This window comes from Antechinus flavipes, chromosome 2, assembly GCF_016432865.1.
Source record: "Antechinus flavipes isolate AdamAnt ecotype Samford, QLD, Australia chromosome 2, AdamAnt_v2, whole genome shotgun sequence".
Taxonomy (NCBI): domain Eukaryota; kingdom Metazoa; phylum Chordata; class Mammalia; order Dasyuromorphia; family Dasyuridae; genus Antechinus; species Antechinus flavipes.
Genome location: NC_067399.1, coordinates 620,761,206 through 620,787,539, shown reverse-complemented (window position 1 = coordinate 620,787,539; position 26,334 = coordinate 620,761,206). Strand labels below are relative to the sequence as shown.

Here is a 26,334-nt window from a genome sequence, read left to right as displayed (position 1 = left end):
GATTCTATGATCAACTCAGAAAAAAATCTTTCACCTTATTCCAAGAAGATGAGAAGAAACATTTCAGCTGATGTCAGCCCTGTCACAAGACAGAGAGTCTAATATGTTATTAAAAAGCAGAAAGTAAGATGAGTCACTTGGAATTTAGCACTATCCACAAGCTCATCTTGACCCAAAACCTCACTGTGGTGTACCAGATACACTCATTTTCTTGCAAGAAAGCCTTAGGAGACGGTCATAGCTAATTTTTTCTAACTATTTCTGCCTCCAAAGTGCTGGATTCATGGTGTATGAATGCATGTATAAATGTGTAAGTGCATATATATATATATATGTATATATATATATGTCTGTGTATAAGTATATATGCATATATGTGTATCATGCAGCATACATATGCACAAATGTACATGTATTGTTACAAGTACACACACATGTGTCTGTATGTACATGTACACATAGATTTGCATAAATATATAATTGTGCATATGTATATGTGTGAATATATGTATGCATATAATTGTGTATATCTATATGTATGTATAGATATGTACATATATGGGCATATATGTATAATGAAAGAAATGATTATTAATCACCAATAATTTGGGGAGATCCAAAGTTCTCCCCTTTTGTCAAAATCCTGATTTTAAAAAATAAAAAGTTCAGTCTCTTGAACTTTACTGATAATGAGACTGAATTAACTCTCCTCAATCTTGGTCAGATCCCAAGCAGCTTTATAAAGAATTCAATCTAATGTGGGAAGCCCACTGTCTTCTACTCAGGTTTGGGTGGGGATAAATTCTTTGATTAGATGGCTCAAGGTGTCCAAGGGTGACATCATGTCATTCTCAGCCCCTCATTTTAATATAGACCAATTCTCACTATGCTAACCAATCAGAATTGCTTGCCATTTCTCTTCTCAAAAAACAAATAAACCCTGAGTCTGCTACCCGGATGGTCTTTAGTCTAAGATAGATGGTCAGATGATAATTCTTTTATTAACAATGTTATTAATGATTAATTATTGTAATTAATTATTAATACAATGATTAAATTACTCAGAAACTCTGTTTCTCAAGTCTTTTTAATTGCTATACATATATATGCAGAGAGACATTTATATAAATACACATATACACACACACATATATACCTACATAGATATAATATATGTACATAATACATATATTTATCTATATGTAGATAGATACATGCACACATGTATATAAAATATATGTGTGTATACATATATACTATCTCTCTCTCTCTCACACACACACACACACATACATACACATATATCCCCTTCATATGTTGATATTAATCTTTCCATTTCAACCCAAGTTGACACAATAATTGATTGTTGTTGATTTGGTCAAAACCTGTGATTTAATTCTTGTATTGATCTCCAGAGTGACAAAACTTAACTGCTTTGCAGTTTCTAATCTCAGAAAGTAGCCCAAAGGCATTTGGAGACAAAGTTGTGTTAGAATTACCCAACAGGTATGTGGAAAGACAGGATTTAAATCCACACCTTCCTCAGTTCCTTGTCCAGTCTATTTACTATTCCCATGCTGCCTCTCTATATAATAGTTAATTCTTTGAAAACAAATAAAACCACTGAGGATGACCGCAAAATAATTTTTCAAAGGTAGGGCTGATTATGTGATAACTCACCAATTCCTTTCATGGCTGTGTACAGTGTTTCAGCATCAGGGTCAGGGTTAAAGTGGGGGCTGCCTTTCACAGTGATGGCTTCTTGCTCAACCTGGGAAGAAATAGAATGATCATTCCATCATCTCTGGTTGTAGCCAGACCAGCCACACTATCTGGCATTTGGTTCAGAAGCCAGTAAACTCAAGAATACACAATAAACAGGGAATCTGCAAATTACAGCAATTTTGGGAGCTCTCAAGGTTCCTTTCTAGAAGGAGAAGAAGACTTGAATTAATTTTCCTTTTTTAGACACTGCCTTTCATACTCAAAGCGAGAAGAGTTTATTAGGTACCCATTAAGCACCAGGCACCATGGTCAAATGCTCAGAACAGAAAGATAAAAAACAAACTGACACTTGCTCCTAGGAAATTTCCATTCTATTTGCAGAGAATGCTATCTTTTCATTCTTTCTTCACTTTTCTCTACCAATCTTCCCATTCCCATCTTCCTCCTCCTTTTGATAAAGAGCTTTCCCTTTGGTCTCATAGAATACTTTGGTCTGCAACTTGAATGTGTTTAGGAGGTAACACTATGTATTACACTTTTCTGTATTTGTGTCTTGTTCATGAAAGCTTCCAGACAGGCACCATGTTTTAGTTAAGTATAATAGCTCTTCCAGCACATAACACAGTGTACAACTTATCTTAGGTCCTTAATAAGTGTTTGTTGACTGAGTGCTGTAAATAATAATTCCCTCTGCACTTGATTTACCTTCTGCCATTGAAATGATGTTCAAGGGAAGTAAATTGCCTAAATACTAAGATAATGGGCAAAGTAGACCAAGTGCTGGACTTGGAATCAGGAAAACACCTTTACAAGTTAAAATCTAGCCTCAGACACTTACTAGCTGCTTAACTTCAGGCAAGTCACTTAACCCAGTTTGCCTTAGTTTCCTCATCTGTAAAATGAGATGGAGAAGAAAATGGCAAAAAAATGGGGTCCATGAAGAGTCAAATGATGCAACAACAAGATAATGGAGAAACCTGTCTACCTAAAGGCATAACTTGTTGATATGGTCTTGGTTCTTCTTTGCATGTGGCAAGAGGATGACACAGTGACATTCCCCATCCAGGCCTAAAATACCAAAAAAAAAAAAAAAAAAAAAAAAAGATTTCCCAGATAATCTCTACTAGCATCTATCATTCAAGTTTGGGGAGACATTTCAGGGTCTCAAATTCATTTGCAGGAAACATCAAATTCCAGAGCCTTAAAATAATGATAGTTTACATTTACATATCATTTTAAAGTCTGCAAAATGCTTTACAAATATTATCTCATTTGTCTGGGAGATAGGTGTTATTATTATTATTATCCCCTTCATTTTACAGATGAGGAAACTGAGATACAGATTAAGTGACTTCTCTGGAGTTACACAGTAAGTGTCTGTGGCTGGATTGGATTCAAGTTTTCCTGAATCCAGGTCTTGCTCACCTAACCTACCAAGAAGTATTTTAAATTCCAACACTTTAATTTGGGATTGTTTCTCAGATGTTTGTGTTTTATCTTCTTATTCTCATTGCATTGATCAATATTCATTACAGGTTGTTTACCACTTTTCACTGTGCCCTGTACCAGTCACCTAACAGGATGGCAAAGATCATCTTGTCTTTCTGAATGCTAATGCTTTCCAAATGTCCTTGAGGCAATGATGGTGAGCCTAGCAGAGAGTGTTCTGGGACAAAGTCAGGGGATATCCTTAGGTACAATCCTGATTGTGTTATTCTGCAGCTCAAAATCTTGCAGTGACTCCTCAGTAAGTACAAAATCAAGGTTAAGCTCTTTAGATTGGCATTCAACACCATCCACAATCTGACTACAACCCATCTTTCTTACCTTACTTTCCACTACTCCTCAGTCTAATCTAAACTCACTGTTGTTCGAATCTGTCTCTCACACTCTCTTCTCTATATTTGGAATCTCTCTTCCACAACACATCTTCTTCTGTCTAAGTTTTATTTTTTTAAAAGTCTGTATCAATTGCCATTTTGTCCATGAAGCAATTTTATTATTTATTTTTGGAAAGAACCAGTAATTTCATGGGCACAAGGAACCCCTACTTCCAGTACATATTAACATCTGCTTTAACAAACACATCTTAAAGGTGCCCGGGGACCCTGAGAAATTAAATGGATTTGTTTAGGGTCACACACTCAATGTGTGATTGAGGCGGAATTTTAACCCAAGTCTGTCCTAGTTTCTAGGCTAGCTCCCTAAACAAAAGGCACCATCTTGGAGTTCTCTCTGGTGCTATTCAGGCATAAATGCTTGTATTTTCTTAGCAGCTCTCATAGACCACAGAAAGTATAAAAAAGGGGCATACATAACATGCATATTTTGATTATAATTGTTTATCTAACCTGCTAGACTGTAAGAACCTGGAGGACAGCCTCTACCTTATTCTTCTCAATTTCTCACTTAGCATCTAGTCTAGTAATTTGCATTTAATTTAGTTTTTGTTGTTGTTGTTGTTTTGTTATATTTAACTCTTCATGACCTCATTTGGGGTTTTCTTGACAAGAATAACATTTGAAATTTCCTTCATCAACTCATTTTCCAGATAAAGAAGCTGAGGTAAACTGGACTAAGTGACTTGCCTGGAATTACACAGCTAATAAATAAATATTTGAGGCTACATTTGAACTCAGGTCTTCCTGACTCCAGGCCCAGTGCTTTTCCACTGCAGCACCTAGCTGCCTTACATTTAGAAGCTACTTATTAAATGTCTTTTGATTCCAAGCTCAAAGATAAATTATTACGGTTAAATGGGAGGGGTGGTCTTTTAAATGACTGGATATGGAGTCCTGTTGGAAACCGGGCCAGAGGAGCCAAGAGAACCTTGGATTTTACACAGGATCTTGGCAGAGAAGGAGCCTACTTGTATATTTTACTCAGCACTGGGTCTAGGAATAAACCTCATTTTATTGAAAACCATTGTACTTCACTCTGCTTTTGTGTCTGGTTTTCAGAGCACCTTCTCACATTTTATCTCATTTCTACTTTCACAACAACTTTGCTGTAGACAGGGTAGATATTTTCAGGTTAGTTCCATTTGACAAATGAAGGAAACTGATGATCAGGGACAACATACATGACTCAAGATCAAATGGCTTGCACAAATAATAACTGATAGAGATCCTCTGACGGCAGCTCTAGAGTTCTAGAGACCATCCATTTGGAGAGCTCTGACACTCATCTGTTTAGCTTATTGCTCTCTGCTGTAAGAATTGGGGTGTGTGTGTGTGTCTGTGTGTATGTGTTGGCTTATGTGTCTGCATAGTGGCTGGTTTATGTGTTGTGTATGATTGTGTATGAATGGTTGGTTAGGGGGATAGGTGCCATCCAGGGCAGCAGGCATGGTGGGTGTGGTTCCACGGCCTGTTTGGGGTGTGCTCAGTGTCTGTTACACAGAGAAAGGGATGGGAACAGAGTCATTGTAGTGCCATTGTCCTCCCACTCCATTCCCCCAGCCACAAAGATTGCCCAAGAACTCAGTCTTGGAAAGGTGTTCCTGCCACTCCCTGTTTCCTTTCCCCTTAGGAATGTAAGCTGGCCCATAATCCCCTTCTCCACATAGCTTGGGAAAAGACTTTTAGGGTGGGGTTTTCCTCTATCTCTCATTCAGAATAGAGTTTTCTTCTTGGGAAGAATGTTTAGCCCGTAAGGGCCATTGCAAAGCCTGCACCAAGGGAGGGCTATCTGAGCTGGCATTCACTGATCCAGAGCTGGAGGGAGGTTGGGGGCGAGGGCTGATGACTTATAGGGTTTAACGTTAAAAAGATGTTGAGGGTGGGGTGGGGTGGAACAGGAACCTAGAATTTATGAAGAGGAATATGATTTAATAGACCCAAACTGAGAGTTCCCGATTTTTTTATCCTCATTGTGCTAAATAATTTTCCATAAAATTTCTTAGTCTTTTAGGGAAGCCAATACCTAGACATAGTAATGGACAGAGGCACTAGCAATTTCCCAAGGTTTTAGAGGCTGATCCAAGCAGAAATATTTTATAGAATAAATGTGACTCAGGCAAGCATGTCTATACACATTAACAATGTCTTTAATAATGATTATAAAGGAGATCATTTGCCTCTTTGTCTTCCCTCTTTAAGTGAATATAAGCTATTAAAAAAAAATACCCAAACCACCTCTGCAATGGGCAGATAGGAGGGAGGAACAGAGAGGGAGAAAAAAGGGGAAGAGAGAGAGGGAGAGAAAAAGAAGAAAGAGAGGGAGAGGGAGAGAGAGAGAAACAGAGAGAGAGAGAGAGAGAGAGAGAGAGAGAGAGAGAGAGAGAGAGAGGAAAAGAGGGAGAGGAAGAGGGAGATGGAGGGAGGAAGGAAGGGAAAGGGTGGTTGGGACAGAGGCAGATGATTTCTCTGGTCATCTGCTAATGCAGATCAATGCCTCCTTTTCCACTTAGGAGCTTTAGAAAGTTGCCTGAGAGACTTGGAAAGGTTAAGGGTCTTAATAGCTTTAGAATGAGTCAAAGGGGAATTTGAACCCAGCCCTTCCTGCCAGCAAGGCTGACTATCCCATTACTTCTTTTATGTCTCTTATAGAACAATAATATTCCATTTCATTCATATACCCTAATTTATTCAGCCATTCTCCAACTGAGAGGCATCCACTAAATTTTCTGTTTCTTGCCACAAACATTTTGGCACATTTGGCACTTCTTTATGATCTCTTTGGGGTATAAGCCCAGTAGAAATACTGCTGGATCAAAGGGCATGCACAGTTTGATAACTTTTTGAGCATAGTTCCAAATTGCTCTCCAGAATGGCTGGATGTGTTCACAATTCCACCAACAAAGTATCAGTGTTCCTGTTTTCCCACATCCTCTCCAACATTCGTCATTATCTTTTCCTGTAATTTTAGCCAAACCTCTTTCGTGTTTTAAGTGGCAAAAGCCCAAGTCCCAGTCCAGCCCATTAGCTTTTTACCTCTACCTAGGATCTAAGAAATGTATATTGTTACCTATCTCTTAGGGGCTGTTGGAGCTACTAATGAGATAATACTAAGTATAGAGTTTTATAGCCATAAAATGTAATATGATAATGATGCATTATTTTATTTTTTGCTGAGGCAACTGGGGTTAAGTGACTTGCCCAGGGTCACAAGCTAGAAGTATTAAGTGTTTGAGGCCAGATTTAAACTCAGGTCCTCCTGATTTCAGGGCTAGTGCTCTGTCCACTCACTGCACCACTAACTGCCCCTGATCCATTATTTAAATTACCGACTCTTGGTCTGCATGAGCCTTTCTTTAAAAAGAGGCATAATCTTTTGCTTAGTTAACCTCTGAAGCTCATGGATGGCTCAACTTACAGTAGCCTAACAAATCTTTGACAAAATGGTCCTGGCTACTGAAGAAATAGAGGACCAGAACACTTTTAATTACAGATCCCTTTTTTTTAGGTAGTCAAATTGATTCTTTTAATCCATGGATTCTGAACTTTTTTTGTGTGTGTGTCTTTAACCCCTTTGGCAACCTGAGAAAAGCCAGTGGACTTAGAATAATGTTTTTAGTACATAAAATAAAATATGTATAATTAAAAAGGAAATCAATTATAGTGAAATAAAGTTTTCAAAAATGTTAAAAAAAATCAAATTTGTCCACCCAAGGCTAAGAATTCATGTTTTTGATAAAAAGAGTCAAGTCAGGGACTTAGGAACAATATGGGACATTTTCACCCTATTTGCCATTTCATCCCTAACTATAGAAAAAAAAATGAGCACAAGTTGACAGGCAAGAGAGCAAGAATGGCTGGGTAAGAATCCCACAACTAGAAAATCAACTCCATTCTTACTTCTTTCAGTTAATGTGGTAGTTGAAATAAAAAACAGGATTATATGTGGGTCTTTTGGGGGAAATTTAAAGAATCGTTATTAGATTCTCTTGAAGCCATTTTTACACCAGCATTTTGTTGACTTACCCAAGCTTTCCACCAGGCCATCGTCTTCAGTCGGTGCTCTTTTCCCTAATGAAGTAGAGGAGGAAAAATACAATTATTACAAATAAATTATCTAGATGGCACATGTTTACAATACTTAGAAGGACCCATTCCACCCTCACCCTCACTCCTACCCTTTCCTTCAACCAACTTACCAGGAGAAAAAAAATAAATCCGTCCCGAAGGGGAAAGTTTCTTTGGACTCTGCGGACACAGAGCAGTAATGGGCTAACCAGCTCTATTCCTGTCTGGGACAAGCAGCTTCTTTCTATACTTCTCCAGGGCCACACCCTTCAAACAGGCTGGGTCTGAGAAACATTCTCAGAAATGACTTCACTGGCAAATAATTATCCCAGTTTGAAAAACCCACAGCTCTAAATCAGGTGATCAAACAGAGGCTATTGGGAAATGTTTTTATTTAGAATGGAGCCCCAGAGAAGAAAGAGAGAGCAGGTTTTACGTAAATCCAACCCCTTTGTGATATAGATCAAGAAAATGTCACCCAGAGTGAAGTGACCAGAATTCATCTTTATGACTGGGGAGGCTCTAAAACTATATTTTATTAGTTTGTCAGTGAGGAATGAAAACAGATCTTATAGACAAAGGTGAATTGAATTATGAATTAAGCAACGCTAGTCAAGTACCTACCATTTATAGATATATCATATTGTGGAGGAGTTAAAAAGAAACAGATTTGATCCCTTTTCCTCAGTTTGCAGTCTAATGGGGAGGGGTGGTAGTAAAACCATATACAATCCATCAATCAACATTATTATGCACCTGAAATAACATGCAAACAGTGAGAGCGATGTATTGATCAGTGCCAAAGAATAAATGGGTGATGCAGTGGAACAAATGCCAATGATATTGGAATTAGAAGACTCTGTTTCAGCTCCTCCCCTTTTTGGTTGTGTGATTGTAGGTAAGTCATTCAACAATTCTGATGCTCAGATTTATTATCTACAGGATAGGAATAATATCCTTTGCTCTGTTTACCTCATTGAGTTGTTTTAAAGATCAAATAAGTTAACAATACATAATATCCTTTGCTGCTATAACCATGTGAATTGTCATTGGCTAAGGAATGGGATATTCTAGGTATTTTGATTTTCTAGTCAATTATGATGTAGCAACATTCCTGTTTTTCCCCATCCCATGTTTCAACTAACTCTTGCTGCAAGAGTTTGAGGAATTTAGAGGTCAGGATTATGGTTTCTAGTCTTGATTCCAGAGATTAGTTTGTGTTTAGAGCTTTTAGGCTTTCTCTCCACCCATGGAATTTTTGTACAGCCCTTTCTTGTGCCTTGGGGATATATAAAGAAGGGAACCTGATACTTCTCTCTCCATGGATAAAGGTAGCTTATTCTTTGGGGGCTGGTGACAGGCAGATCATTAAGCAGACAGACCACCAGGCAGATTTCCAGTCTTCTTTGGTTTAGTGGTCTTTGTCCTTAGCAGCCTTCCCAGCTCAATTTCTGTTTGAATAGGAAAGAAGGTAAGTAGATAAAGCACTTAAGTGTCAGATATTGTGCTAAGAGCCAGTAGTACAAATACAAGCCATTGAGATGGTCACTATGTACAAGGTCTAATAAGGAAAGGCAGCACAAAAAGAGAAGATGGAAAAGAGGGTGGGGATGAGTGTAATGATGTAGCGATGGCCCCCAAACAGGCTGGAGCACTAGCCCCAGGTGAGAAAAAGTTAAAAAGGCTAGAACTTGCTAGTCAGAGTCCAATATCCAGGAAAGGGAGTCTAAGGTTATTGGAATAAGACTCTTGAAATTAGAGAAATTCCTAGAATTTAGGAAATTAGGTCTTCATATTTATCATCCAGGAAGCCTATTTACTGGAGAAGGGAGATTTGGAGATGGTCTTGTGGATGATATGGAAATCCCTTCAGAGTATTATATTAGAGCTAGAAAGTGATCTAGTGGATAGAGTTCTGGAACTGGTCAGGAAGACTGATCTTTGTAAGTTCAAAGCTGGCCTCAGATACTTAGCATCTGTGAGATCCTGTGCCAGTCAATTAATTCTGTGTGCCTCAGTTTCCTCATCTGTAAAATGCACTGAAAAAAAAATTGCAAACTAGTCCAGTGTCTTGGCCAAGAAAACCCCAAGAGGGTCATAAAGAGTGAGACATGGTTGAAAAAGACTGAATAGAAACAAAAAGTTAGAAGGAGCTTTAGATTCAATTCTATAGAAGAGCAAATGAAAATCACAGAGGAAGACTTTTTCAGCTCATAAAACTGGAGCTTTTTCAAGTGGTTTGGGTCTTTTATATGCGTTAAGATCTGGGATAAGTACTTTTCTGGAGTTGTCTTCCCTGAGAGACTAAATCTTTTGACTTGGAATCCACTGTCCATTTCCTCAATAATAGCAAAAAATCCTTCAAGAACAATCTTAAATAATTTTGATTTAATTCCTTCACCCCAGACTCTTCACTTTTCCATGTAAATATGTTGCTATTTTTTAATTATTAAAGACCCTAATACTAAGATATTCACTCACACTGACCCCTATGAGCTCTCTCTTGGCAACTACAACACATTCTGGGAACAGATTTTTTCCCAATTCAATTCAATAAGCATGTGTTAAGTACCAAGCTATAGGCTTGGCATCCCAAGTAGCCTGGGTAGTGACTCAGCAGCATTTATTTGCCCAGAGGAATAATCATTAATACTAATGAAGTCTTTTGCCCTTCAAGCTTCATCACATGAGAAAATCCTTTTTCTTTCTAGGCAGGGAAGGATGATTTTACCTAGGGATTTGACATCTACTCTGATTGACATAATGTTTTTCTAAACAGAAATCTGAAATATAAAACTCCTTAATTTGCATTTAGCCTATTTGGGGCTCCATTTAATTCAGCTGATTTCTTATTGGTGGGTCTAGGACTAGACAGGAAGTTATGACCTAATAAGGTTTTTAATAAAACTTTTTCTTTGCTGTGTCAGACCTGAAAAATCAATATTTTTTTTCTGTTCATGAAAACAAATGTTTGCAGACCAAACCTAATTAATGTTCATTGCTTGGTGATTTATTTCTTTTATTTCACAGAGACAAGAATGACAATGGATAGTATGTTGGACTTGAAGTCAGGAAAACTTGGATTCAAATCCTGATTCATATAAGCTGTGTGAAATAGGAATTTCTAAACCTCATGGAAATTTCTTCAGTGTAAACGAGAAATTCTTTATCTTTACATAATATTGTAAACCTTCCCTTCAGCTTGTCTAATTTTTATTATTTGCAAGATTATAACATTCCTGGCTAACATTACTTTGTGGAATTTATCACCATGATTCAGAATTACATTCTAGAATACCTGAACACACAAAAATAGCATTTCCATTTGGCAGAAAAGCTTTGGATCATGGGAATAATTTCTGAATTTGCTGATATATGACACTGTCATTGAGACCACAAAGGTGACTCTTGTTAGGAATTCAGTGCTTTTATAGCACTTGGTTTAGGAGACAAGGTTGTTTCTGAGTGGTCTTTCAGAGACGCTTGCCATATGCTCATTAACACTTTCCAATGCCTAAGAAAGCTTGTCATTTTTTTTTTCTTTTTACTCTTCCCCAAAATTTCACAGCTCTATTATTTAAAGAAATTTAATTTGCTCCCAAAAAATTAAGACTTTGTGCCACATAAAACATACATCTGGCAAATCCATTTTCTGGAAATATGCTGGATATACTTCCTTGTACTTACCATGCTAACTATTCTGTTGACATAATCTTGGCTTTCTTATTTCTTGTGATGTAGGTTTAAAAAGTACCGGATTTAAAATCAGAGGAACTGGGTTTAGATCCAGATTCTGACATTTAACATATGTGACCTTGGGCAAGTGGCCCTCCATTCTTAGTTTCTTATATGTAAAAAATGTATAATTTATACAATCACAACAATATAGATAAAAATGCCTTTGAAAAACTTTAGAACTCTAATGAATGCAGTGATAAAACATGGCTCTGAAGAACGAAGATGAAACATGTCTCTTGCCTCCAGACAGAGAGATGATGAACTCAAAATGCAGAAAAAAACATACATTAACAGATATGCCTAACAGGAGAATTAGTTTTGTTGGATTCTGTACTTATGTACTGGGAACTTTATTTTTCAGGTTTGCTTTTTTATTTATTTAATTGGGAGTAATGGGAAGTCAGATTTATTTTACTTAAAAGTATTTTAGTTTCTCTAATTACATGTAAAGATAGTCTTTAACATTTGTTTTTGTAAGATTTTGAGTTCCAAATTTTTCTCTTCCTCTCTCCCTTAACTCCTCTCTCCCCAAGACAGAAAGTAATCTGATATTATACATGTACAATGATTTTTTTATTTTATTTTACTTTTTTTATTATAGTTTTTATTGTCAGAGCATAAGCATGGATAATTTTTTAACATTGACCCTTGCAATCACTTCTGTTCCAACTTTTCCCTTCCTTCCCTCCACCTCCTCCCCTAGATGGCAGGCAGTCTCATACATGTTAAATATATGTACAATGATTTTAAACAAATTCTATTTCCATATTAGCCATGTTGTGAAAGAAAAATAAGACAAAAGGAAAAAAAAACAATAAAAAATTGAAAATAATATACTCTGATCTTCATTCAATCTCTTCTGGATGAGGATAGCATTTTCCATGTTAAGAATTGTTTTAGATCACCCTACTGCTGAGAATAGCTAAGTCTGTCAGAGCTGATCATCACACAATCTTGCTGTTACTGTGTACAGTGTTCTTCTGATTCTACTCACTTCACTCAACATCAGTTCATGTAAACCTTTCCAGGGTTTTCTGAAATCAGTCTGCTCATTATTTCTCATAGATCAATAGTATTCAATTAATTAATAAATCATAATTTACTAAGCCACTCCTCAATTAATGTGTATCCATTTAATTTTCAGTTCCTTGCCACTATGAAAAAAGCTGCTGTAAATATTTTTGCACATGTGGGTCCTTTTCCCTCTTTTATGATCTCTTTGGAATAAGGATATGGACCAAGTAATGACACTGATAGATCAAAGTGTAGGCAATTTTTATAGCCCTTTGAGCATAGTTCCAAATTGGGACACAATTAATTTTAAAAATACTTGTGAATTTAAAAATAAGAATAATGCATTTAAAATGATATGTAAAATGAGGGGATGAACTGTTTGATTTCCAGTCCCTTCAAATTCTGAATCTATGAATTAATAGTAATTTATGATGGCAATCCACAATCAAATTTGTGCATTTGAAGGGAAACTCTCCTATTAGTAATTTAAACTTACTGAGTTAGTTGATTCAGTTTTTCTTGGTACGTCATGGGTATAATTGAATTGCAATGGAAATATTCACTTTAATTTTTGAAATTATCATGGCTTGAATTTTGTTGCTTGACAGATCAATAGAATTATTTTGTAGTTCACTGGACTCATTTGTAGTTATTTTGGACTTGTATTAGACAAGTAGCTTTCAGAATCAAAGTTGTGCTTTGAAATCATTCCCTTCATACTTTGTTAGGCTTGTGAAGTAGTTTTATAATACCCACAAAAAGTTCAATATGCTGGTTTCCAGTTTTATTACAGGGATCTCTAAATATCAAATTATTTTCTGCACAAAAAATGAATGGCCTCAGAAATATCTTTGAGATTTTTGTATAATTTTTACTTTACCGTGGTGTGATTATTTGAACATTAGCATCAAAGCAATATTTCTTTTCTTTTTTCTTTTCTTTTTTTGGATTTTTATTCCTACTTCAAGAAACTCACACACTGAATACTAATGGTATATTCAGGCACAGATACAAATTTTAGGATATGAATATTCTTTGATGAGTGTGATCATACATATTTTGTCTTGCAAAGAGAACTTGAGGAGAACAAAATAAAGATTTATTCAATTTGAAATATGTCAAACAATCTCAGTTTGCTATATTTCCATTGGAAAATTGCCTGATCAACCAATATCTTGTGAATAACTCCCAATATAGCTGGCTTTGAATTGGCCATATTATTCTGCTCATGCTACACAATAATAATTTATATGACTCTTTTAAGGTTTGCAAAGTACTTTATATATATCACCTCATTTAATCCTCACAACCACCTTGAGGTATAGGTGCTATTATTATCCCCCTTTTACAAATAAGAAAATTCAGTCTGATAAAGGTTAAGTAATTTGCTCATGGTTGAATAATTAAAAAGTGCCTGAAATAGAATTCAAAATCAGGTCTTCCTCACTCTAGGTCCAGTGTTCTCTCTTCTTCATCACCTGGATGGCTCTAACTAGGAATTGTAAAATACAGAGATGAGAAGAGAGGGTGTTCTAACATGTTCTCTGGGAATGGGGAAAAATATGTGCAAAACCATGAAGATAGAAGTTACATATGAGGAAGAGAAGAAAGTGAATCAGATCTGCTTGAATGTAGAGTCTGTGAAGGGGATAATAGGTAATAAACTTGGAAAGACAGGTTGAAGCTATGTTTTAATGGCTTTAAATACAGAAAGCTTTGTAGTCTATCTTAGATGCAAGAGGGAGTTGCTGAGCTTTTTGATCATGATCCCATGGTCACAACTATCCTTTGGGAATATCACTTTGATGACTGTGTGGACAATGGAATAGGATTTGATGCATTGAGTCTTAAGATAGACCAACCAACTAAGAGGTTATTTCAATAGTCTAGGCAAAAGGACCTGAAGTAGGGTGATGGAGAGAAGGGAACAGATATGAGAGATATTGTTGAGATACAATCAACAAGACTTGGAAACTGTTTATGGTAGGAAGGACATGGGATGGCAGAATGAATGAAGAGCAGAGGATGTTTGAATCTGAGGAGCTGGAAGGATAAGGGTATCTTGGACAGAAATGGAGAAGTCAAGAAGATGGATGTGGTTTGGGAGGAAAATTATGAATTAATGTGATTGTTAGAATTAAATTCTGTGCTGTCAGCTATCAATTAAGATATTATCTTTGATTCTTTGATATTTAAATGAACTTCAATTGGATCTGTTTTATAAGTAGTATTTTCAGTTTTTATTAACCATTAAAATCTGTGTATAGCAATCAATTCCAGAGAGGGAACAGGATTGTAACTGTGCACAGGGGCTTAGCTATTTGTCCCTGTGCTTCAACAACTCTTTTTTTTCAGCTTCATCTTTTGTCTAAATTTTGTCCTTGAAAATAATTTAAATGTACTTTAAAAACTATAATAATAGCAATCATAGTTAGATATTTGTTTAATTATTTGGCAATAGAGGCTAATGCTGTTTCTCTTCACTTGGATTATAAATAATTAAAAGTGTGATGAGGGAATACAATTCACCCCAACTTTTCTTTTCTTAGCTCATTGAAATTTGGAAAGATGCTGTATCTCCAAGGATTCTGTGCATATTCAGAGCACTATTACATGAAAAGGCTTTGCATGGTTCATTGAAGTCCCATTGAATTCTTCTACTTCTAGATATTACAATCAGAAAGAAAGTGCATTTGAGCTTTTGGAGCAGGAAGGTAGGAGCTCTTGTCATTTTCCTTAATGAGGATACCAACACTTTTGCTTTAACTCTATATCTATTTAGGAGGTGGAAAACTATCAGCCCTTACTGTCTGCCTTGTCACTGACTCCTAAAGTCCTCCAGATCTTACCATCTGTCCTGCCTGTATGTCCTAAAATCCTCTTGTACTGTCGTCTGATTTACTGATGTATCCTAAAATACCCTGAACCTTGCCATCCACCTCGCTTCTTCACTTTTAGCACTTTTGGGCCTTTCTATCTGCTCTGTTGTGCTTCCTCCTCCTCCTCCTCCTCCTCCTCCTCCTCCTCCTCCTCCTCCTCCTCCTCCTCCTCCTCTTTTTTTCCTCTTCCTTCTCTTCCTCCTCCTCCTCCTCCTCCTCCTCCTTTTTTTCCTCTTCCTTCTCTTCTTCTTCCTCCTCCTTCTCCTCCTCCTCCTCCTCCTCCTCTTCTTCTTTCTTCTCCTTCTCCTCTTTTCCTCCTCTTCTTTTCCTCCTTCTTCTCTTCCTCCTCCTTCTCCTACTCCTCCTCTTTTTTCTTGTTCCCCTTCTCTTCCTAAGTGGTCATAGTGAAATTATACTCCTGAACGACCAGACCCATTTATTTTGTATATTATGTCTTTTCAACTAGAGTGTGAGCTCCTTTGGTATAGGAACCACTTTGCCTTTTTTATTGTATCCCAAGCATTTACCACAGTGCTTGGTGCATAATAAATCCTTAATATCTATTTTTCTTTTCTTTTTATTCATTCTGAGACTGCCGAAGGGCTATCATCAAAAGCAAAGGAGATTGCAGGCCTTTGAACTTGTCTTCCCAAACCAGCCCTTGTGGAGCTGAATATATGGATGTGGAAGATCAGCAGGAGAGCCACTTCAGGCCTTTCCCCACAGAGAAAGGCAGTCTTGGGGAGATGAACTTGAATGGCTTTGTCTGCATGTCTGGTTCAGTTTTTTTTTTTGTGTGTGTATCCCTGGGAAAGACTTGTGCTTTGAGCTTTATTGTATGAGGCTTGTGTGGTATCAGGCAGAGAAAGGTCTAGGAAATGATGACTATAATAGGGCAGAGCTAACTACTTTCTGACTCACACCTCCTGGGCCCTTCTCCATTTTCCTGGGTGTGTTTGTTTTGGGGAGAAAAGAGCTCACAGCTGATGAATGCTAGTGCCTGAAGCTTCATTTGCCTAACTAGTTACATCTCTTATCAAATTGTTTAATTGGTTGACCTATTTCTCTAGATTTCTTACCTCTATGTCTTCACTGGCTTTATCTCCTCCATGAATGAATTTTCCCAAGTTGTAGCAGATTCAGAACCTTAATATGTATCTCTCCCCCCTCCCTCTCTTCCATCCTCCCTCCCTCTCTCTCTCTCTCCTCTCCTTCCCTCCCCTTCTCTTCCTCCTGTCTCTGTCTCTGTCTCTGTCTCTCTCTCTGCCTCTCTCTGTCTCTCTCTCTCTCCCCCTCTTTCCCCTCCACTCTTATTCTCTCTTTCTTTCTCCTCTCTTCCCAGATGCAGCTGCCAGGATGGTCTAGGACATAACGCTCCAATTAAGATTTAATGCCTTGCTATTTTCTTCTCCTCTACCTCTTTCTCCTCCTCCATCTTCTTTTTCTTCCTCCTCTTCCTCTTCTTCTTGTTCTTCTTTTTCTCCTTTTTTCTTTTTATTTCTCCTCCTTCTCTCCTGCTCCTTTCTTCCTGCTTCTCTTCTTTTTCCATCCTGGCTGCATGATAGCATATCTCAAGGACAGACCTAGGATTAGTGGTGTACAGAAAATCAAAGGTAGGAACAGGAAAATGTTGCATTGTGCACAACCATACAGGTGTCCCATAATGTGGCTGATGCTGTTTCATCTCCATATTATAGTAGAGCAAAGAGTTCTGGTGAGCTGAGACAAATTCCTGACTCACTACTAATTTATTTTCTGTAGCTAGGAATCTTTGTTCTTTCCTATGGTGAAAGGGGACTTCTTATCTGCCTCTCTTTCTATTATACATAAAGTGCTTTGAATGCCCTGATAGCAAACTCCACATCCTACTTTGCCACAAATTTCAGTGCCTACATTGTTTCTTCACACAAGAGTTTACATGTGAACTTTTTCAACATAACCTGTTTTTAAGTCAGTTCTTTGTAACTGAACATTTCCTTTCCTAAAGAATGTCATTCCCAGACTTGTTCTTAAAAATGCATTTAAAGCAGAGATATGGGGGTTGACTTGTGATGGCACTGATAAAGGAACTTCCCAAACAATACTGATTGGCACCTTTACAATGAATAGTCATAGATTGTTGCTGGGGACATTGAGAGGCTGAAACTTGCTTATGATCACAGACTTTATGTGTCTGACCATATTATAACCATATCACAACCATTTCTGACTCTGAGGCTGAGTCATACTATTTCTGTTTTAAGTACAATATAGAGAAAATACTATACACACATACATTATATATATATATATTTTCAATTTAAAATGGAAGCAAACTATATAATTGCAAAACTAGCAATTAGAGAAAGATAATATAATTTAACTCTTATGGAAAAGAGGCAAAATGACAGAAACTTTGCTTGAGAGTCGGTATTCTTTAATTTATTATGGTTATATTATTATATTTTATTTGACTGGGATAACTAGGTGGTACAGTTGATAGAATGTTGGTCTTGGAGTCAGGAAAATCTGAGTTCAGATCCAGTTTGAGATGTTTCTTAGATATGTGATCCTAGGCAGGTTACCCCTTCATCCTTCTTCTCTTGACCTCTGTGTGCTTCTTTTTCCTCATCTGTAATTTGAGAAAAATAGCACCTACCTCTTAGGATTATTGTGAAGATCAAAGGAATTAATATTTGTAAAGTACTTTGCCAGTCTCAAACCACTATATTAATGCTAGTTATTATGATCCTTATTAATATTATTAGCTTAATCCTCAAGACTTACTAGTGTGGAGCATATAATAGATGCTGAACTGAACTGTAATCAGGAAAGCTGTGTACCGATTCTATGGCAAGACATTTCACATTTCTGAGATCCATTTTCCATATCTGTAGAATAGGGACAATGATACTTGTACTAACAACCTGCTAGGGTTGATAGAAGGAAAGCATTTTTTAAAAGTCAAAGTGGGTTGTAAATGTGGGTTGCTATTTTTACTACCACTACTACCATCATCACCATCGCTGCCACCACCACTGCCACCATCACTACTACTATTACTACTAGTACTATTACTACTGCTGCTACTATTACTACTACTACTACTATTGCTACTACTACTATTACTACTCTACTACTATCACTACTGCTACTGCTATTCTACTACTACTAGTACTATTACTCCTGCTGCTATGATTACTACTCTACTACTACTTTTACTACTACTACTCTACTACTATCATTACTGCTATTACTACTCTACTACTACTATTACTATTACTATTACTACTACTGCTACTACTATGATTACTACTTTACTACTATTATTACTACTAGTACTACTACTATTCTACTACTATCACTACCGGTATTACTACTCTACTACTAGTAGTACTACTGCTGTTACTATTACTATTACTGCTGCTACTACTACTGTTACTACTTTACTACTCCTACTACTCTATTACTACTATTATTACTACTACTCCTCTACTACTATCACTACTGCTACTGCTACTACAACTATTCTACTACTATTACTACTGCTACTACTACTTTACTACTACTAGTATAATTACTATTGCTGTTACTATTACTACTGCTATTATTACTACTACTGCTGCTGCTACTATTACTACTACTACTACTACTATTACTACTATTACTATTACTACTACAGAAACTAAGCTGAGAATGGTAAAGTGCTCAGGGGCACATTAGCTAGCTAGTAGCATCCTGGTCTCTTGACCCTATGATAACCCAGTACCCATTTCCATTATATTATGCTGCCTTTACTACTAAAATTAAATTACCTTTGCTGTTATGCTAGGCAGCATACCAAGAGAACTTACACAGATCTTTCACCCACATTCAGGTGTTTACAGTCTGAGAGATGATGTTGATGAAGTCAAGTGTATGTGTAGGGTATAGAGTATAAAAACATGAAAGCAATGTGCAGATAAATTTTTCTTTGTACCATAGAAGACAAGGGTAGAGCTGGCGAGAGAGGAGCTATTGGCATCCATGTGAGGGGTGGATAGAGTTAAGGGAAGCTCATCTCTTATGAATCTAGAAACCTTGAGATTTTAAATCTCTATAAATTTTAAAATCTTTATAAATAACGGAAGAAAGGGCAAAGATTGGAAAAATGATCAAAAGGGTTGGGAAAAGAACACCATGACCTCAATTCTTGGCCTAAGGGACTTCCATAGACCTAGATAAGAGCTGAATAGATTCTGTTGAGATTTCAGGGGCATATGGGCAGCACAGGCAGAAGAAGCCTTAGAAAATTCATATTCTTTCTAGAAGAAATAGCTGACTTTGAAGCTTCCATTGTGGTAACCCCAGCTTTCCTGACTCTATTTATCCCATGAACCTTATTGTATTGAAACTGTATGATTTAACTCAATCTTTGACACAGTCATGGATCACACCAACCTCAGCCTTTCTAAATTTATGACTATCTGATCCTTCATGTTCATCTTGTTCTCATTCTTAGGACTCCCATCTATCATAGACTTGTATTGAGAAGACTTTTTAAACTGTGGATCACAACCCCATGTGGGGCTGCATAACAGTGTGGGGTCACAAAATATTTTTAACAGTAAAAGATTTCTGAATGTTCTGTGACTTGCAAATATTTGGCTAAGATTAATTTTTATATAAAAATAAACAAGCCCATCCATCTCATTAGTATGCAAATTTGCTTTCACTTTTAATAAATAGAAAAATTATATATATATTCACCAAAGAATTATTTTAAAATAAATTTCTTTATGATTTTTTTATCAGTAAATGTTTGATTTATATACCTATTTTATATATCTTTATAACCAGGATTGCATAAAAACTTCTCAGGTGAAATAAGGTCATGGGTGGAAAAAGTTTAAGAAGCCCTGTTCTAATCTGACCCCATCATAACAATCATAGATACCTACCACAGTAAAACAGCCTCAGCAAGTGGTCACCCATCCTCTGCATGAAGATCTCACATGACAAAGTGATAGGGAATCCATTCTCTGTACAAAGCCCATGCCATACAAGTTCTTTTCGACTATAAGCCCTATAGTTTTGTTGCAGGGTTGTTGGGCTTGGAGTCAGGCTAAATTTGAGTTAGAATCTCACCTCTGACATTTAGCACCTCTGACTGAGGAAACCCCCTTCAATTCTCTAATCCTCAGTTTCCCATCTGTAAAATAGGATTAATACCTGTAGTACTGACTTTGCAGGGTTAACATGAAGATGAAATGAGATAAAAAGAGCTGATATTTATATTGCCTCATAAGGTTTGTAAAGTGTTTTATATTCATATCTCTTTGATCTTCACAACAACACTCTGTGATGTGTGCCCTTATATTCATTTTAGAGATAAGGAAACTGAGATTTGGAAAAGTTAAGTGATGGTTATACAATTTGCTAGATTTAAACTGAAGTCTCTCCTTACTCCAGATCCTGTTTTCTTCCTATGCTTACCTTTGTCTTAGCTTTGTGAACTTTAAAGCACCATATAAAGGTCAGTTATTATTATCAGGATTCTTTCTTTGCTGAGCAAAATCTTCAAAATCCCCAACCAAACCCAAAATCCCTTGCCTCCTAGTCCTTATCAACTCAGTCCAAGAAGGGTGCTTAAAATTAGGGCAGAGAAAGACAACCCAGTTGTTGGTTTTTGCCAAGTGGATCCACCCACTTGTACAAAACCCTGAGAAAAGTCGCCCAGTCTCCTTGCTTAATCCTTCTCTGTTCTGTTGAGTCCTGGATTCTTACTCCTTGATTAAGTTCTTCTTGGAGTCTGCTTCTGAATGTGCCTTTTTTTTTTTTTTGCTCAACCTAAATATCTGGACATGGGCCCCACTTTGTCTTTGCTCCTCGTTTATTCTTTTTCGCTGGGCTTTTTACTGAGACTTTGATCTAATGATCTGGTCATTTTTGCTTCCACATTCCATGCCCATTGATTTTGTTAACAGAGATTACTCATATCCTGCTAGGGATTGTCTGACATTTCTATTAGAAATGACTCACAGAACTCCCCACTCCTTTTACTTAATTCTCCAACCAAGATAACCTTGTGCTTCATATGTTAACAACAGCAGAAAACTGTCAGATTGTATCAAGTAAATGGCACATACCAAGATTTCTCTTGAAAACAAGAACTTACACAATTTCAAAATTTAAGGATAAAATATTCTTTGTTGAGGTTGGGAAAGAGGATCTCAAAAGTGTGGGGTCAAAGACCAGTGTCGCAAAGTGTCTTAAAGGAATTTGCAGGCTTGAACCCAGTTCCTAGTCAAGGGGCAAAGATTTATTGTAATTATAATGCCATTACAAATGGACTCAATTCCAAGAGAATTTAGCAAGGGATCCAAGAGAAGGGGATAGATTTATACAAAATTGGATCAGAGTTTCATGTTACTTATTTGCTAATTTTATGGCTCTCAGATAGGTTTGTGGTAGTCTCAGGAACTTGGTCGTTACTGACCAACAGATTCTATCTGACAGTAATATTTGTAGGGTGATTGTAAGACTTTGAAATCATTGACAGATTGTTAACACAAGGTCAGAGGGCTTCAGGATCACTCAGATTGTTAACACAAGGTCAGAAGGCTTCAGGATCACTGATATATCTTCCTTAAAATCTAAGGGGAGAAATATTATTACATTTTATAATAATTGACAGACCAGAGCATTTACATTCCTAGGCCAGAGGACTTTTACAATCATTGGCAAACAAGAGCAATCAAAAGGGCTTCAGAGTCACTGCTGTCTCTCCTACATCAGCCCTACTATTTCAGGCACATTTTGGCTTAAATGTGTGTGGTATGAAGGAAAGATCCCTGGTTCTGATTTCAATCAATCAGTGACAAGGAAGGAAATACCCGTTTATTAAGCACCTATTATGTGTCAAGAATTTGCTGAAGGTCAGAGAGCCTCATAAGCTGCAGAGCTGACATGTGGATCCAGGCTCTCTAACTCCAAATTTATCTCTTTTTTTTTCATTACATAGTGTCCTTAGGGAAAGAGGGACAAACTCAGGAAGTAGCATTTCTGTTGGTAATCATGATCTCTTTACATGGGCATTAAGAGTTTCATCAGTTAATGTCCTCCTAGAGCTGGTGAGCCCAAACCTTCAAGGTGGATACTGGGCACCTTGGTGGAGACAGACAGACTCAGTCTAGAGGGGATCCCAGTGACCATTTAGTGTAATTCATATTGTGAGACTCCCAGAAGCCCTCCTCCCCCAATCCATTTTGAGACAGCTGCAATTGTTAGGAAACTTTTGGAGATATCAAGCCTGAATCTGTTCCTTTGAAATCTCCATTCTTTCTCTTGGTTCTTCTACTTGGACTCAAAGAGAGCAAGTGGAATCCCTCTACAAGCAGCAGACTGTCAAATATTTGAGAAGCTATCATATCCCACCTTGAGTTTTCTTTTAGGTTAAATATCCGCAATTCCACCAATCCTATAGCAAGAAATCATTGTGGTTGCTCTACTCTTGGTAAACAATGTCATTTCTAAAATTATTGTGTCCAGAACTAATCAGAATATTCAAGATATAGTCTGACTGGCTTAGAGTACAGTGGGAACTATTACTTCCTTATTCTTGAAAATAATACCTCTTTTATATAGCCCAAGCTTAAAGTACTTTTGTTTTTAGCTGCCATGTCATAAATCTTTAAGCCACTTAACTGCTGTTTGCCTTAGTTTCCTCATCTGGATAACAATACCTTTTCCAGGGCTGTTGTGAGGTTCAAATGAGATATGAGTGTTTGCAATCAGGAAGTCCTGCCTGACTTCAAATCCAACTGTAGATATTTACTAGCCATGACTCTGGACAAGTCACAACCTCTATTTGCCTTAGTTTCATCATCTGTAAAATGGGGGTAATAATAATACTGACCTCCTAGTGTTGCAAGGATAAAGCAAGATAATATAACTTAACATGGTGCCTGAAATCTAGTAGTACTTAATAAATGCTTGTTTCCTTCCTTCCTGTGAAGACCTGACTCCAGGGCTGCCTCCTATCCATTATCCTGCGAGGTTCATTAACCCTTGCCCCCCTGGTTCTTTATGTTGTAGAAATACAATCCATTTCTTTCATGCTTATGTTCTGCTGCCTGTTTATATTAACTATTTATGTGTCTATACCAGCCTCATTTCTTTCAGATTGCAAACACCTTTAAGAGGGAAGGAATCATGTTTCTATAGCTTCATTATACTTCCCTGGGATAATACCACAAGGAATTACACGTTTGTTTGTGCAAGAAAAGTTAGCGTGATAAAATGAGACAATATTTGTGAAGCACTTAGCGCAGTGCCTGGCATAGTATATTCTTAAAAATATTTATTCCTTTATTCCTCTTCTCTATATTCCTTCTCCTTTATTCCTTCTTCCCATGTAGTAGAAAGAACATTGGACTGAATGTCAGAAGACTTGGGTTCAAATCCCATCACAGAAACTAGCTATGATGTAAGTAATTCAATCCCTCCAAGTCTCAGTTTTCTGATCTGGAAAATTAGGAGGTTAGATTTCATAACTATTTTGAACGTTTTCATTTCTAAATCGATGCTCCTATGCTCTTGGTTCTGCCATTAACTGGCTGTGTGACAATATAAGTCATTTAAATTTTCTGTGCCTCAGTTTTCTTTTCTGACTGCTTACCTCACAAAAGATTTTTCTGAAGATTGTATATGAAGAGGCTGGTAGTTAAGCCTCATTGGGATATTAGTCATCTTGAAAAGTTGCAAATTAGCCATTTTTCATTTCCCCTCGGGTTGGAATTGTCTAAATCATTCTGACTTTTGACTGTTGGTAAAATGGCACCCGTTGGCCAGGCTTCTTCCTGGTGGTCACTATCTGAAAAACTTCTCTTGCGGTCAGCCACTCCAATTCCAGAGATGTCTTTGATTATTGATAGCATTCAGTTCTGACCACAGATGGGATCTATGATTGAACCATTGACTCTATTGAAATAACTCAGGAAAGAAGCGGAGCAAAAAGGGCAAAGGCAGCCAGGAACCCCAGGACGAAGTTTGCTCATTTGAATTTACAACCATGAGGAGAGCAGTTAGAGGGACACCCTGATAATGCAATAGAGAAGAAACATCTTTCTATAGCCCTCACTGGAGTCATACTTTGCCATCTGGAGATTAACAGCCAACAGGACATTAGCTAGAAGTTGTCTCTTTTTTTATAATAGATGCAGAATTCTACTCCCTCCAGTCAATGTAACTGGGTAGATGGGGTGTTCAGGGAGGATTAGCACCTTTGGTATAAAAATTTGTCAAGCCCTTTTCTTTGCTTTTTTTGTTTTTGTTTTTTTTGTTTTTTAAAATAGTTTTTTATTTACAAGTTATTTGAATGGGTAATTTTACAGCAGTGACAATTGCCAAACCTTTTGTTCTAATTTTTCCCCTCCTTCCCCCCACTCCTTCCCCTAGATGGCAGGATGACCAGTAGATGTTAAATATATTAAAGTATAAATTAGATACCAAGAAGTATACATTTGTCAAGCCCTTTTCAAGGCTGCTCATATACCTTTGGTGACCATCTGTCCTCCCAACTCTTCCTTGTGGTCCCAAGAAGCAGTAGTACGGGTAGCAGCCACAACCCTGACCCCAAAACCTTCTGGGCAGATGGCCAGTTGAGGGCAACCAAAAAGCCTCAAACCTGTCGGTGTATTAAGGGAATGTGTACGCCAAGCACTTCGCCTAGTGCACTGGATGGATGAGAACAGTTTGTTCCAGTGGCCATGAAGGTGGCTGAAGCAGGTTCTGTGGAGTGCTCAGAGTTTGGGCAGACATCAAAGACACCAAGTTCATCCATTGAATTGTGGGCTATTGCTGGTCATCTTGATGTTTGTCTTGCCACTGGACTTTAATGGTCAGAGGAATGACTAAAGTATCACTCAGGGTCTATTATATCATATTAAAATGGCAAGTCCTTGTAGCAGTGGGTCCCAGAAGTGTTCCCAAAACTCCCACTTGGTTACCTGGGAGCAGAAAATCTGGACATGCTCTATATAACTCACTAGAATGAGTGAATCTGCACATGTTCTTGTTATTTGCCACACATGAAAATGCTATACAAAGGCATAGGATTCTTAAGAAAAAAATGATGACCTCAAAAATTTCCCATTTTTCTTCTGAGATTCTCACACCCTTAACTTGCAGTCCTCCCCATTCACAAAAAGCTGCTCTCTCAAGTTTGATTTGGGTTGGTTTCCACCTGGCACCTTCTCTTGTTGCTTACATTGTTGTATTCTGTATGTCTCTAGAGCCGGAGCAACAGTAGAACAATTAAGACTTTACCTAGGGTACCAGCTTCTGGGGGGAGCCACCTTTCCTTCCCTCAGCAGTCATCTAACCTGTTATCTCTCTTGCTCAGTGTGATCATGATAACAATCCCCATTCCTTTGCCCAGCTCCATACCATTATCCACAGGATTCTTTTGCTACCGTGTGTTCCTCATTACAGTCCTGCTTTCCTTGTCTGCAATACCTCCCTCTGCTTGTTTCCCGTGATACATTGCCTTTTTTACGGACCTGGAGTTAGTAGATGAAGTTTGTGATTTGGGCAGTATTTTTGGGAGACCGGCTATCCCTTCTCCCTTAGTGACTGCAATCAACCAGAGCCAGGAGCTGCTGTGTGGGGAGACCCATACCATGCCTTTCACGGGGGATACCTAATGTGAGTTGTGATCCAAGGTCTTCCTGACTGCCAGTTCAGCCTTCCTGTTCCTCAAATGAATTTCTGCAGAATTCTTTATTATGGCCATGAATGTCCCAAGTGGCAGGCAAACACTGTGTTTGTTCACTGTCAGTGACCAACATAGCTGTTTATCTCCTAGACCTACATCTGGCCCATGGGGTAGCACCTGCCCATGACTGAACATGCAGTAGTGTTGTGCACATGACTTAATTCTCAGGAAGGTGGGTGGAATTTTATTTGGCTGCCCTTTGAACTAATCTGGAGGGTGAGCAAATTAGTTTAATATGTTTGCTGGCACCCTTTTGTTCCCAAGATTTGATCTTAAA

At 37.6% G+C, this 26,334-nt stretch overlaps 1 protein-coding gene across 1 annotated transcript in view; it reads right to left on the bottom strand.

The window, feature by feature from the left end:
* Positions 1-7,946, bottom strand: part of LOC127551823 (annexin A8) — a 30,286-nt gene extending 22,340 nt beyond the window's left edge. Inside the window, exons 1-3 of the mRNA XM_051981912.1 lie at positions 7,823-7,946; positions 7,650-7,694; positions 1,681-1,771 (exon numbers count right to left, since the gene is read on the bottom strand). Coding sequence (XP_051837872.1) covers positions 1,681-1,771; positions 7,650-7,670 — 112 coding nt within the window. The 5' untranslated portion in view covers positions 7,671-7,694; positions 7,823-7,946. The remainder of the gene's footprint in view (positions 1-1,680; positions 1,772-7,649; positions 7,695-7,822) is intronic.
* Positions 7,947-26,334: the final 18,388 nt, after the last annotated feature.